The 20,132-nt window shown below is 37.6% G+C and overlaps 1 protein-coding gene across 9 annotated transcripts in view; it reads right to left on the bottom strand.

Moving 5' to 3' along the window:
* The window catches only part of RELCH (RAB11 binding and LisH domain, coiled-coil and HEAT repeat containing), a 122,652-nt gene that overhangs the window by 54,768 nt on the left and 47,752 nt on the right, over nucleotides 1-20,132 (bottom strand). For 5 of the 9 annotated variants that reach the window (XM_048839698.2, XM_048839705.2, XM_048839699.2 and 2 more), the window contains 4 exons: nucleotides 19,717-19,812; nucleotides 19,550-19,573; nucleotides 10,286-10,398; nucleotides 5,029-5,119 (listed from right to left, as the gene is read on the bottom strand). In XM_048839698.2, the coding sequence (XP_048695655.2) occupies nucleotides 5,029-5,119; nucleotides 10,286-10,398; nucleotides 19,550-19,573; nucleotides 19,717-19,812 (324 nt within the window). Of the gene's footprint in view, nucleotides 1-5,028; nucleotides 5,120-10,285; nucleotides 10,399-13,809; nucleotides 13,936-19,549; nucleotides 19,574-19,716; nucleotides 19,813-20,132 lie in introns of those variants that run through there. The other 4 variants (XM_048839702.2, XM_048839697.2, XM_048839696.2 and 1 more) reach the window with 2 other exon arrangements.

Genomic DNA, 20,132 nt, shown 5'->3' on the forward strand with positions numbered 1-20,132 from the left:
TCCCGCACTATAAGCACACATGGAGCCTCAGGTAAGCAATATCAGATGTTTTTGAATAGCAGTGTCCAATAGGGTTGGGAAATGAAGAATATCAGCAGTATCAACCAAACAGTGATTGTAGTACCTCTCTCTCAAACCTGATAGCTAATTTAGCAGCTAAGTCCAAGACTTAGTGTTTGATAAGGGTCAGCGGATTACTCTACACTATCACCTTATAGATTTCTGATACTGGCAGATTTCTGAAGCAGGTGGAGAATCTTGCTTGCACTCTGGCGCAGTGGGCCTTGAAGTTTGTTGGGAAAAGTATACCAGTCAGCTGGTAACATAAAATATATATATAAATATTTATTTTTTTGGTGAAGAGATAACTTGATCTTTAGAGTGCCTAACTATAGCTAGAAAGAGACAGGGTAACAATATGAATGGGTTAGTTCTGTTGATGTAATAAAGCAGAAGTCCTGGATACATTTAGTGTGCACAGTTTCTTCTTCCCTGGGGCAGAGTGCAGCTTTGGGAAGAAGACAGGCAGATTGACTGGTTTAGATGAAATTCTGAGAGAATCTTAGGGCTGAACTTTATGTGAGTCTCAGCACTACCTTGTTCCTATGTAATGTCACATAGGGGTTCGGCCCCAAGAGCCTGTGTTGGATCATATTAAAAAAGTTCAGTATTAAAATCACAAATGAGTTTGATTCCCCATAGTTTAAATTCCAGGGTATTACTAATTAAGAGGTCTCTTAGTTTTTGGTACTGTTTCTCTCCCTCTATGTGTGAAACTTGCAAGCTGCTAATTGTGTTAGTACATTCTAAGACAGAGTCTGTTCTCAAAGCAATTCACAGAGAGAGAGAGACTCAAAGCAATACTCTAACAACAGAAATAGCACCCAGAGACTCCCCGCCCTTTTGTTGTATTAACAATTGTGATTAAAATAGAGATAGAGGATGTATGTGGATGGATGCTTGGTGTGGATAATAACTGAATGATCAGGGAGGTGCCAGCCTAAGAATCCAGTGTCCATCGGCTGAAGAAGGCGTCAAGTGGAAATAACCAGAGGACCCCCCGGAGGGCAGACTGGAATCCACCCAACAGCCTCAAGAATGGGAGAACCAAAGAACAAGATAATATGTTGGAGCCGTCAGGAATGTGCTATCTGCTGATTGATTCAGCAACAGCATGATGAAGCAATTCCCATAGACTGGCATAGGAAGAAATTCCTATAAAAATAGACTCTAAAAAGTGAGAACTTTGGGGTCTGATTCTGCAAACCAACTTCCAGGAGCATCAGATGAGCATCTGACAAGGCCCTGCTCCCTCCTCATGTCCAGGCCACCTGGCCAGTGGCTTGGCATGAGCAACTCTAAGGCTGGTAACTATGATAACAACCTTGCAGAACCTGTGTGTGTGTGTGTGTTTGTATGAATGAATGTGTGAATAAATATGAGATTGAATGGAATGTTATAACTATAACTAACTGCTTACTATGATTCTTTCTGTATTCACAATAAATGTGGTATTTTGCCTTTTTCCCTTTAATAAGATCCTGCTGGTTTTTATTTTATTGGTACAACACCTGAAGCACAATCACTCTCCCGGCCAAAACGATTGCCGCTAGTAAGACAGTCTTCAGAATGAGGGATTGTAAGATGCATCCTGTGAGAGGCTCAAATGGAGGCTCCAGGAGCCTCAGGAAAATTAAATGTACATCTAGGAAAGAGTACTATCTTTGACAGGTGGATAAGTGTGTAACTCCTGCAGTGCGGACCTTAATAGAGCTGAACTAGAGCTCGGTCTGTTTTAAGTGCAAAAATGTAGTTGAGGATCTTTTGTATCGTGGTATGGACTGAGTCTAGACCATGTTAGCTTGCTGACATACAGAACTTCTTCCATTTAGATTAATACATTCTTCTGGTTGATATTTTCATGTTCTGTATCAGGGTTTCCTGGATCTGTAGAGGACTGTCACTATCTGTGGTACTCAAGCAGCCAACAACCATGCAATGACTTCAGGTCACAGAACTGGTTGTGGTGGCGCAAGATCAGGCCCAGGTAGTCTGAAGATGGGACGGACATTTGTAGTAGGTCTGTCAGCCAAAACTGCCTTGGCCAGTATTAAGCCATGAGAATAATCATGTCTTTGTTCCTTTTGAATTTGGAGATTGGCCTGGGGATTAAGGGAATCAAGTGGAATGGCATATAAATGTCCGTGGGACCACTGCTGAAGGAATGCATCTGGCCTCATGCCCAATGTGGAACAAAATTTCTGGTACTTGGCTTTGACATCAGTGTTGAACAGGTGTCGTGCCATCATCCCCCAACATGAGAATATTTGCTCTACGATAGTTTGGCACTGGAGCAGCAATGAGATTGAAGAACATATCTTGCTTCCAAGGGCCCTGGGTTGGATGAATATAAAAGTGCTCAAATCCTTTTGGGGGCATCTGATACTTTTTTTCCAAGCACTCGGAGGCAGGAAGAAGAGTGGCCGGTGCCTCTGAAGTCTCATTTGACAGTTATCAGATTCCTTCATTATTTAGGAGGGCGATCCTGGTTTGTGTCAGCACACTCAGGACACCAAAGAGCTTGTGAGACTTTTCTTGCATGAACATAGTCTTAACGTCCAGCGTCTCCGCAATTTGAGACAGGAGGTCCTGGAAGTCTTTAAAGTCCTCTGTTGCTGCTGGTGCTACTACTGCATCCAGTGAAGAGGATTCGTTGGGAGAGGATGGCGGGTGTCATTGTCCCTCTATCATCTCCTGTTCCCATGGGCACGGATCCATGTCTGGTTTTGGTGTATGGTGCCATCAGAGCACGTGATTTCCTCCTTTTCCTAGAAATGGAGGAGGCTAATCTGCTCGGACAAATGGGTGGACAGTTTCCAATAAGACCACTGGGGTCTATGTAGCATGCTATAAGTGTATTGGCATAGTGAAACTGGTTAGCCAGGTACCACTCCTGCACTGGTACTCTGAATGGGGGTCCTTGATATCCTTCCTTGCATCATTCTCTGATGGCAAGATAGAGTGATTTTGCTTGATGTTGGAGACAAGGAATTAGTCAGCAATGGCAAAGAATAGTATCCCTTCTTTAAAAGGTAGCATACCAGGAACAGCTTTAGAGACGATACAGACACCTCTATTACATATCCCAGCTCCTTGCTCAGCTCAGTCATGAGAACCAATACCGGGATTGGCGCTGGGTCTCTCGCCCTGACTGACTGCTTGGAGCTTTGCCCTTGTTGGAGTGATGTCTCATTTTCTCCCTCTGGGACTTCCCTTTGGTCTTGGAGTTATTTAGCTTGGTCTGACTGAGTTGGTGTCCCATTTAGGAGCGGGTGTCGGTACCAAGTTTAACGACTGAGGTGCTGTTTTGAGGCAGTTGGTACAGGAGCTAGAGTAGCCTGTACTTGGAGAGTCAACACTGAGGCAGTCTCTGCTAACTCTGCCAGTGCCCTCTTGGCCTTCCCTTCCACTGCCTGAACCCACACCATGATGTGTGCTCCAGGGAGCGCTAGCCAATGGTGATTTATCTGGTCTTGCTCTGATCGTAACTGTCACTCCAAAGTCACCTGCATGGACTGTTTCAAACAGATGTAGCTTAAGCAGAGAGTCATTGGACTTGCAGGTCCTGACAGAGAAGAACTTAAATATAGAGCACATGTCCAAGATGCTGCTCTCTCTTAGGCAGGAGAGTCACTGGCTTTGACATCTTTGATTAGGATCAGTCTGTTGCAGGATGGACAGAGTTTGAAACCTGAGGTTTCATGTATTCTGCCATGAGATATGGTGCTTGGCACAAAGTGCCTCATGTCGCTCTACAGGAAGATGTATAGCGGAATCAATAGACTGAAACTAAGATTTTTGTCATCCAATAGTTGGAAAAGAACTGGTTTAAGAGTCTCTGAAGAGAGTCAGAGGGTCAGGGACTTGCTGGATTTCATCTTCCTGCCATGGTGGTAAGAGGGAACTGAGCTATGCCACCTTTTATGCCTTCATGCAGGAGCACAAGGAATCACACTGTGTATGCGCAGTCCTCAGGCACTGCTATTCAAAAAAATTAGAGCTTGGGCTCATGAGGCACATCTGCACTTACAGTAGGACCTACACCAACATACCTGAAGAACAATACATCTCATTAATTCCCTTTAAAAGCTTTTTCTCCCAGCTTCATATCTACTTTAATACTAAAATTGTTCTGTTACACTTCAGCTAGGATTGCTAAGCTCTTAAATATTAGAGATTTTTAATTATAATGAACACTCTCGGGGTATCAGATGACACATCATTGACCAAAATTGATCGAAATATTCTTCCAACTAATATTTAAGGTATGGAATTTAGAGAATCATATACTGGAAATGATCATTTACATACTTGAAATGCAAGTTCCTATTCCCTGTAATGCCTGTCCTACAAAGCATAATTTGCATTTTAATAAGTTTTTTTATGTAGTATATTACAGATAACTAGAATCCCCTAATTCTCTTTGGCTGGCTTCCTTTTTCTTGGCTCTTGCACTATCAATGCTGCACAAAAATTTGTTATCAAACAAGATGGAAGTGTCTCCATACATCAAAAATATTTTCAGAACAGAAAAATGGGCCACACTGGGTGAGTCCAATGATCCATTTAGCCTAGTGTTCTGTTTTCCAACAGTGGCCAGTGCCAGATGCTTCAGAGGGAATGAACGGAACAGGGCAATTATCGAGTGATCCATCCCCTCTTGTCTAGTCCCAACTTGTAGCAGTCAGAGGTTTAGGAACACCCAGAGAATGGGGCTGCTTCCCTGACCATCTTGGCTAACAGTCACTGATGGACCTATCCTCCATGAACTTATCTAATTCTTTTTTTAACCCTGTTATACTTCTGGCCTTCACAACATCCCCTGACAATGAGTTCCACAGGATGACTGCACTGTGTGAAGAAATACTTCCTTGTTTGTGTTTTAAATCTGCATAATAAGCAGGTTTAAAACAAATCCTTAGTAAACTGCAGAAACTCTACTGTTGTAAGCATGAAATATTCAGTTACCTGTTCCCAACATTGTGGTAAGAGTTCAGCTTCTACACGTGTTGGTCCAACATGTCGAGCAAATGCCACACAACCAGTCAATATCATCTGTCTGAAAAACATCAAAATCTTTAACTTGTTTACATTGTAAATGTTTTCCTATAATAAATATTTTATGCCTCCATTTTATATCTGCTTTTTAGGAAAAGAAGATATAATAGGCTGAAAGGATTATTTAGAGCAGTGGTTCTCAACCATGGATCTGGGGCTGACTGGGGGCCTGCAAGCAGGCTTCAGGGGGTCCCCCAAGCAGGGCCAGCCTTAGACTTGCTGGGACCCAGAGCGGAAAGCTGAAGCCCCACTGCATGGGTCTGAAGCCCAGAGCCCTGTCATCCGGGGCTGAAGCCAAAATCTGAGTAATATAGCTTCGAAGGGACCCCCTGTTTGCTACTCCCTGTTTGCTACTCCCTAATGCCAGCCCTGGCTTTTATATGCAGAAAAAAAACAGTTCTTGTGGCACATGTGGGCTATGGAATTTTTATAGCATGTTAAGGGGGGCCTCAGAAAGAAAAGGCTGAGAACCTATGATTTAGAGGATACCTATTCTCAGATATACATCATCAATAATTAAGCCCCCTTACTATTTGTTAGTTTTCTAATACTGTTAGAATATCAATGCATTAGTAAAAAAAGTGCACTACTACATAACATTTTGTGCCTTAAATGCTTGATGAACCTTGTTAATAGCAGTAATTGAATTTTCCTTGAAAAGTGGTTTCGTGATATATACATATACACAAACACTTTTTTTTAGGTGGATAAAATTCTCGTCCACAATATGTGGACTCAATTCTTGTCAGAAGGCTGGTAACAGTAATTATAACTTGGAAGTCTGGAATTCTATGTTTCAAGAATTTAAACATTTGCAAAGTAATTGTTTTGTCTAATTTTGAAAGTAGAGAATGTTAATATTTTACTGTTGTGATGGTATAATATGTCAGACTATGGATTAAGGCTGTTCATGGAAAACATGGAATAACTGTTTGTAACAGAAGTATTTGTTAGTGTTTTCTGAAAATGGTCAGCTCAAATAAAGTAAATCTAAAGTTAGGAAGGTTTTATTTAATCTACTGCTTTTGACACAAAATTGGTCACATGGGCTTTTAAAAGAATGATCCTATTACTCAGTCAGAAAGGTATCTGAAATCTTCAGACGTACTCAAGTTTGTAAAAGGCTGACAAAACTGTGACCCGTTAGAGAACTTAATCAGACTATGCAATCACTTTAGTTTAAAAACGTAAAGAAATCTGAATTTCTTTAGGGACTCTATCCATACACCCAGTTTACGAAAGCAAAACTATTCCTCCCCGAGCTGCAAAAATGTTATATATTTCAAGTTTTTATTGCAAAAGGTTTGATCAAGTTTTACCTCCTTCCCATGGCTTTTGATTACCAGTTGAATGGCTACACCTACATCCAAAAAGATCAATTTTAAAATAAAAAGCTAGCTCATGAGGCACCACGCAACTAGGAGGATAGGAAAATTCTTCAAAAACCACCTGGGAATGCCAGAGCCTCAATGCAATGTTTTCCAATATTTGAGTTCAAGTTTAACTGTGGTTTAAAACATCGTCTCCTTTTCTAAAGATGTATATACGAAACCCGAATCCATGCAGAGTGTGTATGTGCCTCCTTACCCTTTAAGAGGAGGCGTGGACAGAGACTCAAGAGACAGAACCATGGTAAGACATCTGTAAGGAGGTATTTTTGAGGTCTGAATCCAGAAGACACAAGAGGATCAAGTCACAAGCACCTGTGGATTCTCCTTAGCTAGCACTTGTGACATTCCAACTTCTACTTAATAGACACCTATCTTGCTACAACTTTGCCTATTTTTGCATGAGTTGATAAGATTGGGGTTTAAATAACTTTGCAAGTAACGTAATGATTACATTCATAGCTGCTCTTAATAGAATGTTACGTTCTACTAGCCATGTCAGCAGCCAAAATAAATGTGTACATTTTAACACCTTAGCATAGAATGAATATAATACCATCCCTCCAGTAAGTTTACCAATCTACTTGTGAATTTACACATTTACTGAAACAAATCAAGAATACATCAATTTATGATGTTAATTATTGTCATGCCTACACATTCTTAATGCAGTTCACAATATGTCCTTAAGGTTGAAAGGCAGGGCTTCTGCTGGTTATTTCTCACCTACACACTAATCCATCACCCAGTCCTCTGAAAAGGAGGGATACACCCACATCAGAATGATTTCACAAAGGGAATGTTACGTATTAAGGAAGGTGTAAGGAATGGTGGGAAAAACCTATTGTCAGAGTGAACTGGTTTTCTTCTTTAGTCTCTACTACAAACAACAGACCTTTAAAGTTAAGGAAGGGGATAAAAGGAAAGGGAATTATTAAATAAGAATCAAGCTAGTCAAAACTCATCTCTAGGAGAGATGCAGTAGTGATCTTCCCCAAAGAATCTTAAAATTGTGAGATATGACAAAATAGTAAGGTAGCTTGCAAGTGTCTGCAGTTGGTTCTTTTTTCAGCTTGGACAGCACAGCTGCACCTCAACATAAAAAGAGAGTATACTGATGAAAAGTTTCACTGCAGTATCCGATTATGCAGTTGTGACAGAACTTGAATACAGCACGTCTTTGTGCTGGAATTGTGTCAATACTAGGAAGGGTTATTTGATGTTTTTAACTCAACTGTTGACTTGAAAACAATTCTGTGCCCTCCTAACCTTGCAACCAAGTTAGCTCAGGATCCAAAAGTCTCTTATGAGGTTGGAAACTGAGTTTTAATGCACACTTCAAAAGGGAACATGGAAATATGAACACTTTTCGGAGTTTCCTGAAACTGTCTTTGAAATTAATATGAAAGGCACCCAAAAACAACTTTAAAATTGTCAAGAAATGGAAGTCTGAAATAGTTTCCATACAGATATTTATTAAAATATTTGGTAAAACCTATACACTCTTGTATATATAGCCTCACTGCTCTTAATAATAAACTAAAACAAGCTCTTTCATGTTTGTACATATGATGAATACATACAAATTGGTGGCAACATGCTTATGGGCTAATGTGATTATTACCCATGGATAGTGTGTACACAGTCAAGCATATGTAATTAAACCCTCTGTCTATTACACTATATAGTTAGTATGTAATAAGTATAATTCACCAATGTTCAACTAGCTATTAATAGTTCAATTACAAATGGGATCACACTATAGCATGTCTATGTCACATTTCACCTTATGTTTTTATGTAAAGAAAAAAATAGAACTAAACCTGCTGAACTGATGCACCAATCCCCCGACCCTCCAAGGCACTTATGAAAGTCCATCCATTACTCATCTGAGATATTGTATACTGTAGGTCTCTACACAGTGGTTGATCTTGAGTAGCATATGAACACTATACCTAACAGAGCAGACTGACACCACCATTTCAAATCATTATGTCTGAATGGTTTTGACTATTTCCACTTGCATGATCCTCCTGACAAGTGGTTGTACACCGTTAAGACATAATATAAACAAAATTTAGGTAAAATGTTGACTGTGCAGTCAGTGTTGAAGAAGAAACACTTTCCTGCTTGTACTCAGAATCTTATTTTGATTTAGGTTCATACATTTGTTAGGATTCTAGGGATGTAAAATTTGGGATTTAACTAGACAACTGAAGTTTGAACACAGAGATCAGCTAATCAGAGGAGTATTAGAATGTTTACTAACTTTACTTTTAAGATATGAACTTTGTTGGACGGTATTGCAGAAATATTTTTTCTGATATTTTCTGCTGGAAAATTGACACCTGAAATTTTCAGATATCATCCCATATTTTATAGTAAAGGGCTGAATGTGAAAGTTTAAGCAAAATATTGTTGGTTCACTTCACTTTTATTAGCTGGAAATCAGATGTCTAGTTACAGCTGTAAAGAGGCTCCCAGAAACTCAGCTTGATAAAACTGCAATATTTGGATCACAAATGACTAAAATCTTACAACAAATTTGTGCAGTTCTATATATTAAAAAAGTACAGAATGTTAGCAACACAAATTGTATTGGGACATCCAAAACTTTTTCACTGAGAGCACTGTATATTTTGGAGGTGAAATTCACAAGCCTGAAGATCCTGAAAAGGAACAAGGACTCACCCTTTACATACAGGCTTTCTGAGACCCTGTGACGTAGGTAGCAATTTCCAGGTTTTGTGGACAGAGAAACATCTCACTATCAACTGCTCATAGACACTAATATATATCATGTGAACAACTGATACAGCTAAAACTCCTTTGTTACATGAGAATGTTGTGATGGCAGAGAAAATATTTAAGTAAACACATAGAAAATAAATTCTTTATACTTGACTCAGGAGAAGACAGCACAAAGCAATGACAGTTCAAAATGCTTTAGAGTAGGTCGTCTTAATGAAAAGAAAAAAAAAAAGGGAAGAGAAATGTTCCAGACAAATGGTTATGAAAAAATCTTTCCATTATTAAAGAAGGAAACATACCAGCCAGAGTACTGTCTTTCAACCTTAAGGATAATCTTAACAAGAGAGAGTAAAAGGGAACACAAAGCAATACTTCCCGAGTACTGCTTAATGGAGAACTAAAGGTTTTTTTTTTTTTTTAAACTTACATTATATGAGATCCTAAATCATTAACACAACACATATGTAAAGCTAAACTACAAACAGTTTCAACATTAAGTGAAAAAGTCTTACCTGCCAAAACCAGACTTTAGACCCTAAGTTTTCTGCAATTTTCTTGCAACAGCTGACATCACTGATCCCTGAAGAGCAGGAACTGTTTTCCTAACATTACTTTAGGTGTCAGTAAAGTAATTACATATTGGAGAGAAACTAAGGACCTAGGGGTCTTGACAGGTGAGTGATGAGGGAACTAGTTTTAAAAGACTGGCATATCAATATATCTACACAAGTATTAAATTTATGATCTTAAGCTTATTTAAAAAAACATTTCAGTTCACCTTTTTTCTTAAAGGAACTGAAATATTATACTGAAGTTTGCAGAGTGTATTCTTACATTTCAGTAACTATAAATTACACATGGAAGTGCAAATCATAGAAATGGAAAGTCCCAAAGTCCACATTAGTTTGTTAATACAATGTGAACTGAATGAAAATCAACCAATAGCCGTGTAAGAGCATCCAGTTTCCATTAAACCTGCTTCTCTGTCATAAGAAAAAGTACCCCATGGCCCGGCCCAACACACACACCTTTGTTCATCATCTGGTCGTTTGATCAAATTGAACAGTATGTGTAGGAGCTGATCTCTCTCTTTGGGTTCAGGATGGAGGCAGGCTGTACACAGTATGAGTGGAATCAATTCCTAAAAAAAATTGTGGGTGGAGGAAAAACCAAACAAAGTAAAAATGCTTTGGGCAAATAGTCATTAATGGCAGAAGAAAGTGAAATGATATATCTAGCCACACAACAGCAAAACAGAAACAGAAGACATTTTAATTGAAGTCTCTCTCTTATAAAGTGACCTGAAAATGTTAAAAAACCTAAGAAAATTATGCGCTAAATGCCTCCTTTTCATGATTTCAAGAATTCAGCACATAAAATTTAAAACCCTACCAAGATTATTAGTATTAATATTTGCAGCTCACCTCTATTGATAATTCTAGGACAGTGATGATTAAAGTTTAATTTACATTATCTGCAGGAACTTTTAATCAATTGAACAAAATATGTTGGTTAAAAAGTTTTAAAGCTTACACAAAGCTCATTCTGAGAGGCTAATTGTGTCAACATGGATTTAAAGAGAAAAAGAGTGTCCCATTCACACAATTTTGATTGTACATTTGAATCAAAGTGTCAAAGCAATACGTGGTGCAAGAATTTGCACAAACAGGCCCCTATGGTATTTATATGAAGTACGGTATGCTTTTAAAAAGGGGATTTTTCAATAAAAAGGAAAAATTTGAAATTGAATTCTCTTCCCAGAGCAATAAAATTCCCACAGAAACAAACTTCTGTTTGAGAATGTTTCCTCTGAGAATGAATATCATCAGATTTTGAGGAAAGAGGTTCCTACTACTGTAAACAGCCTCCCCCCCCCCCCCCAAATCTGATGATATTCATTCTCAGAGGAAACAATTTTTAAAAATATGGACTGGAAATCCCTTTCCTTGACCTCAGTCATCTTAGGCCCCCACTTGATAACAGCACAACTACCACCTAATTCAAAATGAAGGTTAGGGAGAAAAACTTCATGGTAGGGTAGACAGAGAAAGAAGGGTCTGCTGAGATAACATCATTAAAAATGAAAAGGGCTCGCAAAATGCAAGTAATTCGTTTTCCCCCTTTGGTGTGCTCATTTAGCAGTTTTTAGATTAACAAGCAATGAAGAGCAAGCTAGAATAAAGAACAGAAATTGGAAGACACTGCTGCTCTAGTAACTTTGCATGGAGACTTGAGTTTCTGCTTGAATCAGACTTTTTGAATGGGAACTTTTTCTAATTCAGTAAATGATATTGACAGACTAGAGATATGATGGGAAGGATAACATTTCAATGATACAAGCTCACTTTTCTTGATTTTTCAGTTTCTCTATTGATAGTAGATTTTATTATAAAATTATGAGTGTTGTACAAGTTGGCCAATTCCTGCCAATGGAAGAGCTATCTTTGTAGTTTGATTTTTGAGGCAGATTTAATAAAAATGTTTTGCACTTATGCAGCTTTTCACCTGAGGATTTCAACGAGACACGTATATACATTAAATACGCATCACTGAGGTAACTACAGGTAAAATTTATCCCAAATGAGGTACAGCTTGGAAAACCATAAGTGAAACAGGTTTGTATTCATTACAGACTGGAGGGGACATGGGAGTGTCTCATCTACTCTTGCAAAATCCAAAGGAGAGTGGGGGTATATAATGAGCAGGTTTGGCCAGTTTTGTTATTTCCTTTACTATATGTGTCAGATAATGATGTGACCAGGTACTTTTTATAGCCCAAGACAGAAATGTGTGCACTTTGTTAAAGTTACCTTTTATTTAATTAGCTGCTGTGCTATACCCTTTGTAACTTTCTTCCTTCAAAGATTTATTCCCTTCTAGAACTCTGAATGCTAGATTTTATTTTATATACGAAAGACTCTGGGATTTTGCCACATTTAAAAATCTGATAGTCTTCTTTTTTTTTTTAAAGGGTTTGTTGTATATTTTTGTTTTGTACTGCACAAAGGAAAAATAAGCATCTGATTTCTTGATGCAGTGGATTCCAAAATTGTATTACAAAAAAAGAACAGATTTTACCATGATGGCTGTCATATTCCCCCTTCTTCAAAAAGTGTTAGCTCGTAAAATCATAGAATACCAGGGTTGGAAGGGACCTCAGGATGTCATCTAGTCCAACCCCTGCTCAAAGCAGGACCAATCCCCAAATAAATCATCCCAGCCAGGGCTTTGTCAAGCCTGACCTTAAAACTTCTAAGGAAGGAGATTCCACCAGCTCCCTAAGTAATCCATTCCAGTGCTTCACCACCCTCCTAGTGAAAAATGTTTTTCCTAATATCTAACCTAAACCTCCCCCACTGCAACTTGAGACCATTACTCCTTGTTCTGTCATCTGCTACCACTGAGAACAGTCTAGATTCATCTTCTTTAGAACCCCCTTTCAGATAGCTGGAAACAGCTATCAAAACCCCCCTCATTCTTCTCTTCTGCAGACTAAATAATCCCAGTCCCCTCAGCTTCTCCTCATAAGTCATGTGCTCCAGCCCCCTAATCATTTTTGTTGCCCTCCACTGTATTCTTTCCAATTTTTCCACATCCTTCTTGAGTGTGGGGCCCAAAACTAGACACAGTACTCCAGATGAGGCCTCACCAATGCTGAAGAGAGGGGAATGATCACGTCCCTCGATCTGCTGGCAATGTTCCTATTTATACAGCCCAAAATGCTGTTAGCCTTCTTGGCAACAAGGGCACACTGTTGACTCATATCCAGCTTCTCGTCCACTGTAACCCCTAAGTCCTGTTCTGTAGAACTGCTGCCTAGCTACTCGGTCCCTAGTCTGTAGCAGTGCATGGGATTCTTCTGTCCTAAGTGCAGTACTCTGCACTTGTCCTTGTTGAACCTCATCAGATTTCTTTTGGCCCAATCCTTTAATTTGTCTAGGTCCCTCTGTTGTCCTATGCCTACCCTCCAGCGTATCTACCACTATACAGAAATTTGAGATCTCTTCAAGACAATAAAATTTGATCAGATTTTGTAGTATGTAGGATACAATTTCCCTACAATGGGTACTGTGTATTGGAAAGACCTTTATATATTTAAAAAAATATTCTGGTCTCATTTTCCTGCAGTCTGCCATATGCCAGTGTTATCTTGATATTCTGCCCATTAATTCTTCAGCTTTCCTTGATCTGCGTAGAAGAATATTTAGTTTTATTTAAAAACTACTGAGAAAGGAGGAATAGGGTTTTTAGCATGCTGGATCTTTTACTGTCATGATGGTCTTTTGGATAGATGAAGATCTGTGGAGTTTCCACTCATCTGGCTGATCTAAAGTACCTGGAGAAAAATCTCTGTCTAAAACTTCCTTTAAAAAAATTTTTTTTTTTAAATTAACTGAAAAATTTGATAAAAATGATCATTTATAAACTCAATGGGTATCACAGGATAAAACCTAGATTAATATACACCTAGATATTAACTTTCTCTTGTATGGAAGACTGATGAGGAACCTAAAACCATTGACATGGGGCAGATACAAGGCTATTTCTTTACCTTGCAGAAAGCTGGTTATTATAGCAGATGGAATTAGTTGTGTTTCCTTGTCCATTGGTCACATTCTTTCGTGCATACTATGGGAGAATCGAGCGTTCTCTGCATCGTTGAATCAGTGCTTCTATACTTCCTTCTATTAAGGGGAGTGGAGAAACAGTGAGAAATCTTCTTGAGTAGTGGTGTCCTATCGTGTTTTCCCATATAATTAATGAAGGGAGACGAGTGGGAGGGTACAAGTGGAGCTAAGAGGTGATTTCCTGTGGGGGATGTGAGGAGTTAAATAGTTGCTGCATGTGGATAGCACAGGACAAGTGAAGTTTCTCAAAGTCTTGAAAAATGGCTGATTCTTCTCCAGTCAATCAGAAAAGAGAAGGGAGAAAACAGTTGTACAGGAGTGGTTATCCTACAGACAGAAACTTCTTTCTATTACTAGCTCTTATGTTTTGGATGGATATTTATTCAGTAAAGACCATAAGCATCTAAGATTTTTGATTTGCAACAATGGCACAATAAATGTTTTAGAAAATGTTACATTTTCTAAGCAGGAGACACACAAAGCCAAGTTCCCAGGCTACTAATTTCAACAAAAAACGTTACAGAAAGCTGTTTAGCACTATGGAGACTATATATAGTGCCTAGCATTCCAGGAGAGGGACTTCCAGTGTTATTAAAAATAATTTTTTGCCTTCCTCAGGAAGAAATACCACTTGTGTTGAAAAGATAAAATGCGAGAAGATAGTGATTTTCAAAGATTTTTCTTACTTTCTTCATCTGCTCTATACTTGGGGTCCTCAATGCCCCTGTTCAGCCCTGATAAGTCCCTCCTTTCTGCACTATCTCTGGCTAAAGAGGACTGGATTAAACTTTTATTGATGCCAGTCAACACTACCAGAAGAGGTGGTTTTCAGAAGTGAGACACTTCTCCCTTTAGATTGCTGAGCACACTGTCACTGCCCAACTCCCAAAACAGGTGACATGATGAATGCAAGTGGAAATGTAAAATCACATGTCAGAGGCCTGGTTTTCAATGCTGAGAAAAGGTGTGTTTTTACCAGAGGATAACCTATGCGCATGAGCTGTTCCAAAGTAAAAAACACAGTGAAGTCAAGGCACATTAGTTTTATCACAAAGTAAACTAGGTGAGGTCAATGCGATAGTCCCACCAGTGATTGACCTTGCCTAGTTTACCTCATGGTAAAACTAATGTGCCTTGTTTTCAGTGTTTTTACCTCAGGATAGGATGGGAACCATATTTTTTAGATTTCTCTACTCATGTATGTTTACATTCTCAAATGATGTTGTATGCAACTTTTTTGCTGAAACTCCTCCAAAAAAGGGGTAGAGGAAATAAAACCTGCTTGATTGTAATAACCAATTGCAGTGTATGCGACACTACTGCTATCCCATGCTAGTGTTTCACATATATTTCTATCTCTACACCTTTGTATTAGTTTTTCGATGAATGACACCATTTAATTACACATTCAACATGGGGGGAGGTATGTCAAATTATTACATTCCTAATTATGGCTCGTGGGCTGGTAACACGATCCACTAATCCACAGGAAATCTGTCAGGGATGCCACTAGGAGGTTTGCATAATTAAAGAGTGAATGGGGGGAAAAACTGATATAGGATACTTATGACCACTTATTTACATCCTTTATGTGTCGTTTATGCATACAGCTGTGGTAACTAATGAGCAAAATTCAACTTTGCTCAGATTTATTTATGAATATATACATTTCAAAAAGAAAAGATAACCCCATTAAAGGAACAAGTTTCAGAGTTAACATGACATTGAAATGAACTGGGATGCTTCAGACCTCTCAAAGGTCTATTTCGGTCTAAGACAGTTATATTTGATCATATTTACAGGGTGATATTAGGGGATGAGGGAGGCAAGTACATTAAGCAGAGAAGAACCAGTCTACAGGTTGGGAGTTTGACAACCTGGTACTATACTGAAACAAACTCAAATACGTTACATAAATATCAATACATGTATTTCCAGATACATATAATTAAGTCAGCATCTGGGCACATTTGACTATTTTCTGTTATTTAAACTACTCCAAAATTTTAATTTCAGATTTGGGAACCCAAAGTTAGGCACCCACAGCTATATTTATGAATCAATTGTCAGGTTAGTGTATTGTCAGGTTAGTGTATTGTATCTGAAAATCTAGCCACTTATTTAGATGCTTAGATTTTTATACCACATTTTGAAAGTTTTAAAACAATACCAATATTTTAATCAGACTTCCAAAACACAGAGATTAGCTTGAAAAAGATATCAACAAGATCTCAGCCCATATGAGTTTTGTTTTTAGAATTAAGTGCCTGAAAAAGGCTGAGAATGAAAAAGTGTCTCAGCACATCTGTAAATAGCAGTTTCTACATCTTCATGCAAATCTTTTTAAAATATACAGCATATTTTATGTTATTTTCCCAGATTGTCAAGACTGGCACCCCTTCTACATTGGTTGTTGTGTAAGATCTTAGCATTGCATTTTCTCCCCATTTTCATAAAGAAAAAATAATTAGCAACACCAGAGTTGTATTCTTCAGAAATCAACTTCACACAAGACAGCAACATGCTGTGAGAAAATGTGAGAAGATTCAATAAATCATTGACTGCACTGTCTGTATAACTGTTTTTGCTGCCCTCTGTAGGTTACATGAAACCTTGTTTGAAGAGAATGATTTACAAAAAGTTGGGCACAGAGGTTGGGTAATTTGAATTAAAAATGTTTGTTTTTAAGAGATAAGGGTAAAAAAGTCAGTGATGAGTCTTCTGTTTTCTTTGAAAGGTAATGAGCTATATTCCTTTCCCTCAATTCTATACACATTTTATGTACACAGACTTACAGACCACCAAAATCTTTGAAGTTAACCTATAGTTAATAAAACAATGCAGTCTGCTAATTTAAAGGTATGAAGGTTCAAGTACAGCTTATTCATTTTTAATTAAAAAGTTTAAGAGCAGTAAGATCCTGATGCTACAGCCAGAGGGCTTTCTCCTGTCTGCACTTTGCTCAGAGAACTCCCACTGCAGTCAATGGGAGAGCATACACACAGCAATGTCATGATCAGTGCCACAGTTCAACACAGGGAACTATTTATATTTATGTCTTATAAAGGGTGAAAAAAAATTGAGTTTTGACTAAGTCTGCATTAAGTACTTTCTTACTCAAGGGTTTAGAGAGATATCGCTGTTCCCTAGTTATGACTTAGTCAAAGAAATCTCCTTTTGTGGTATTACTGCTAGCCAAATATCAATGCAGTTGAACAGCTGCTAACCAGCTTAAATGTTTCATTAAAATTAATAAAGCCAATCCAAGAAATATCTCCAAACACAGATTATTTCAGGTCCAGTTCCTGCAAGGAATGCCATGTGGCAGGCCCTATACCTGCTCAGAGGTCCTTGCAGAATGAAATCTTGACATCCTAAACATTACATCTCAGCCCAATCAGCATCTGGCTAACAATACTTTGTGTCTGAGTGCAATGCAAGACGAGTGTATTTTCAAGCAATTACCTGTATTTGAAACTTATCTGGAAATCCGCAATTGAAAAAAAAATATGAATAGCAATTTGCAAAATATCAAAATGCAAAGTTTCATTCATTTGAATGGTGTTCAAGTATTTTATCAGTTGTTAAACTTCTGTTTTTATTATCTAGTTGAGCTCATCTTTTAAAAAACGATTTAAAACATAAATTTTGGTGATGTCAGCTACCAACCCAGAATGCTCAAGACTCCCTTAATTTTCCCCTTCCTCTTTATCTTACTTGCCACAAGAGCCTAAATCATAGCCACCAAAGCAGCACAGATAATTTTCTGAAACTATCAATATTACTTCATATCTTAACCATTAGGTCACTGCTAAGTGATTGCCCAGCAAGCAACTGTTGCTACCCTTAGGCACTTCTAACCCAAGCTGATGGAATAAAATCAAGACCTCATTTTACTACAAAGATTTAAGTGGGCTTCTTAAAGGAATGCCTTGAAATGACTTCTAAAGTTTTGCTAAACTTGAATACGTACCTAAACATTGCCAAATTAGCCAACAAGAACTCAATTTTTGCAAAACAGAATAAAGTACTAATTTTCAATTTGATATTTTGGGCCTTCAGTAGATACCAGGAAGCATAAGACACTAAAAATGCCAAAATTAATATTACTGTATACTTTAAACATGGTTTTGGTTATAACAAACTCATTGTCAAACATTCATAAATTTTATTCTAAACCTTTTTAAATGGTCAATTTTTATTTTGGACAGGGACAATATCTATCTTTGCTTGCAAAGTGTGTAGTACAACAGGACCCTGATTCCATTTAGGGCCTCTGGCCACTACTATAATATTAATATTCATAAAACTATTGATGTTAATCTATATTAATCTTTCCTCTAGATTCCAATCCTAGCTCAGAGAATGCTGCGCTGAAGAAACTATTGTCTTAATACCTATTACAGCAAAAGTTTTAACGAAATATACAGCATAAACTCTCCATGCAATATAGTTACAGTTTTCTTGTAAAGTCTTCTACCATGTTGAAACAGAAGCACTCTGAAGTGATTTTTCTTAATGCAAGAATACATTTAATGATTTATTCCTTTAGATTTTGCAAGAATAAAGTAGGTAGGAAATAGGCTAAACAGGTCAGAAAAATATTAACGCATTACACCGCTTATGCTACAAGCTGTGAAAAGAAGCTGGAGTACCTGCCAAGCAGAACTGCAAACATCAGAAATTAAGCACTGATCCTGGCACATTCCAAAGACTGATTTTGCAATGGTATTTTAACAGAAGCATCATTATACAGAATATTCAATAAAAAGATTTTCCTGGGATAATTTTTCTGAAACTTTCAGATGCCATGCATGTTGGTATTGCACTGTATCAATCACAGAAAACCACTCAATTTACAGAAACGTATGTCATTCAAGGATCAGTACAAATTTCTTGATTTAAGGATTTTTCGATAAAGCCTTTTATGGGTTTAAGCCAAATGCATTACTATAAACCTACCATACTGTAGGTCCCATAGATAAGGACTGAAACTGAATGTCATTATTGGAATAGTGAACATTCTCCCTCATATTTTAAAAAAGACCAAACCTTACCTCCAAGTATTAAAAAATCAAACTGACCATCTATTGCTTGACTTTTTTGTAGTTATGATTATGTGTAACATTTACAATGAAGTCACAATGCAAACATCCACATCAGGGTTGTCTATCTTCCTTTACTCTATTTGAGTTTGCCACAGTATCCATGAATATGTAGAACCCCAAGTCTATTTATAGTCAAGATTAATCGTATATCTTCATTTAATTTTAAATTATTATTACAAATTTAAACAAAGTATATGGAAGATTAGTTTAATCTTGAAAAAGACTGAACAGTAATTTCTTCCACATAAAGTTAAATTGTTGAATAATAAATTGAAATGTTTATTCTGTTAAAGTATTTAACATTCCAAATGAACTTGAGTTAATCCTTGCTATCTTTTGATAGACAAAGTAATCCCATACTGTAATATCAGTAGACTTGAATCCCAACTGCTTCAAAAAGAATACTCATTAATAATAGGCCTATCTAATATAAAACATCAAAGTTAGTAACAAACAGATGGACCTACAGTAACAGTTAAGCCTTGCAGAATGCTCATGGGTGTCTTAAGCATAAAAGGAAATATTATGAAACACCATGCAGTTTTACTGAACTCACCTGACAGAGGTGTGAAACCATTCTCTAGGAGCAGAGATGCATGCACAAAAGTAAGAATATGATTGCAAGTAACAGACTTTAAAAAAAATAAAAACACTACAACTTCAAAATGAACAAAATGGCAACATGGTGAAAATAATAAATAGAAAACATTTTTGGATTCTCACCTCTCGTTTTGCAAGCAGCACATTAGGAACAATGTGTGGCAGGCAACGTCCCAGCATTAACATCACACTTTTTTCACTATCTGCAATCCGAGACACCTAAAATCCAATTATTTTTATGAGACGCAGCAACTGAAATGTTTCAGAGTAACAGCTGTGTTAGTCTGAAATGCAAACTTTTTCATTTATTAAAACATTTTTTAGCAGAGACTACACTTTCCAAGAATGATAAAAAATAATCACTAGTGATTGAACATAAATACACCTCAAAATTAGAATCTATTTAAATCTCATCAAATCATACGCCTTGTTTCTTAACTTGGGCACAGGATTATTATGAAATTTATATGTATATGAAGTCTTGTGAAAAGCTAGAGGTATTGGTTGGTTAATGATAGTCGGTCAATGAAGATTAAAAA

Source organism: Caretta caretta, chromosome 2, assembly GCF_965140235.1.
Source record: "Caretta caretta isolate rCarCar2 chromosome 2, rCarCar1.hap1, whole genome shotgun sequence".
In the NCBI taxonomy this organism is placed as follows: domain Eukaryota; kingdom Metazoa; phylum Chordata; order Testudines; family Cheloniidae; genus Caretta; species Caretta caretta.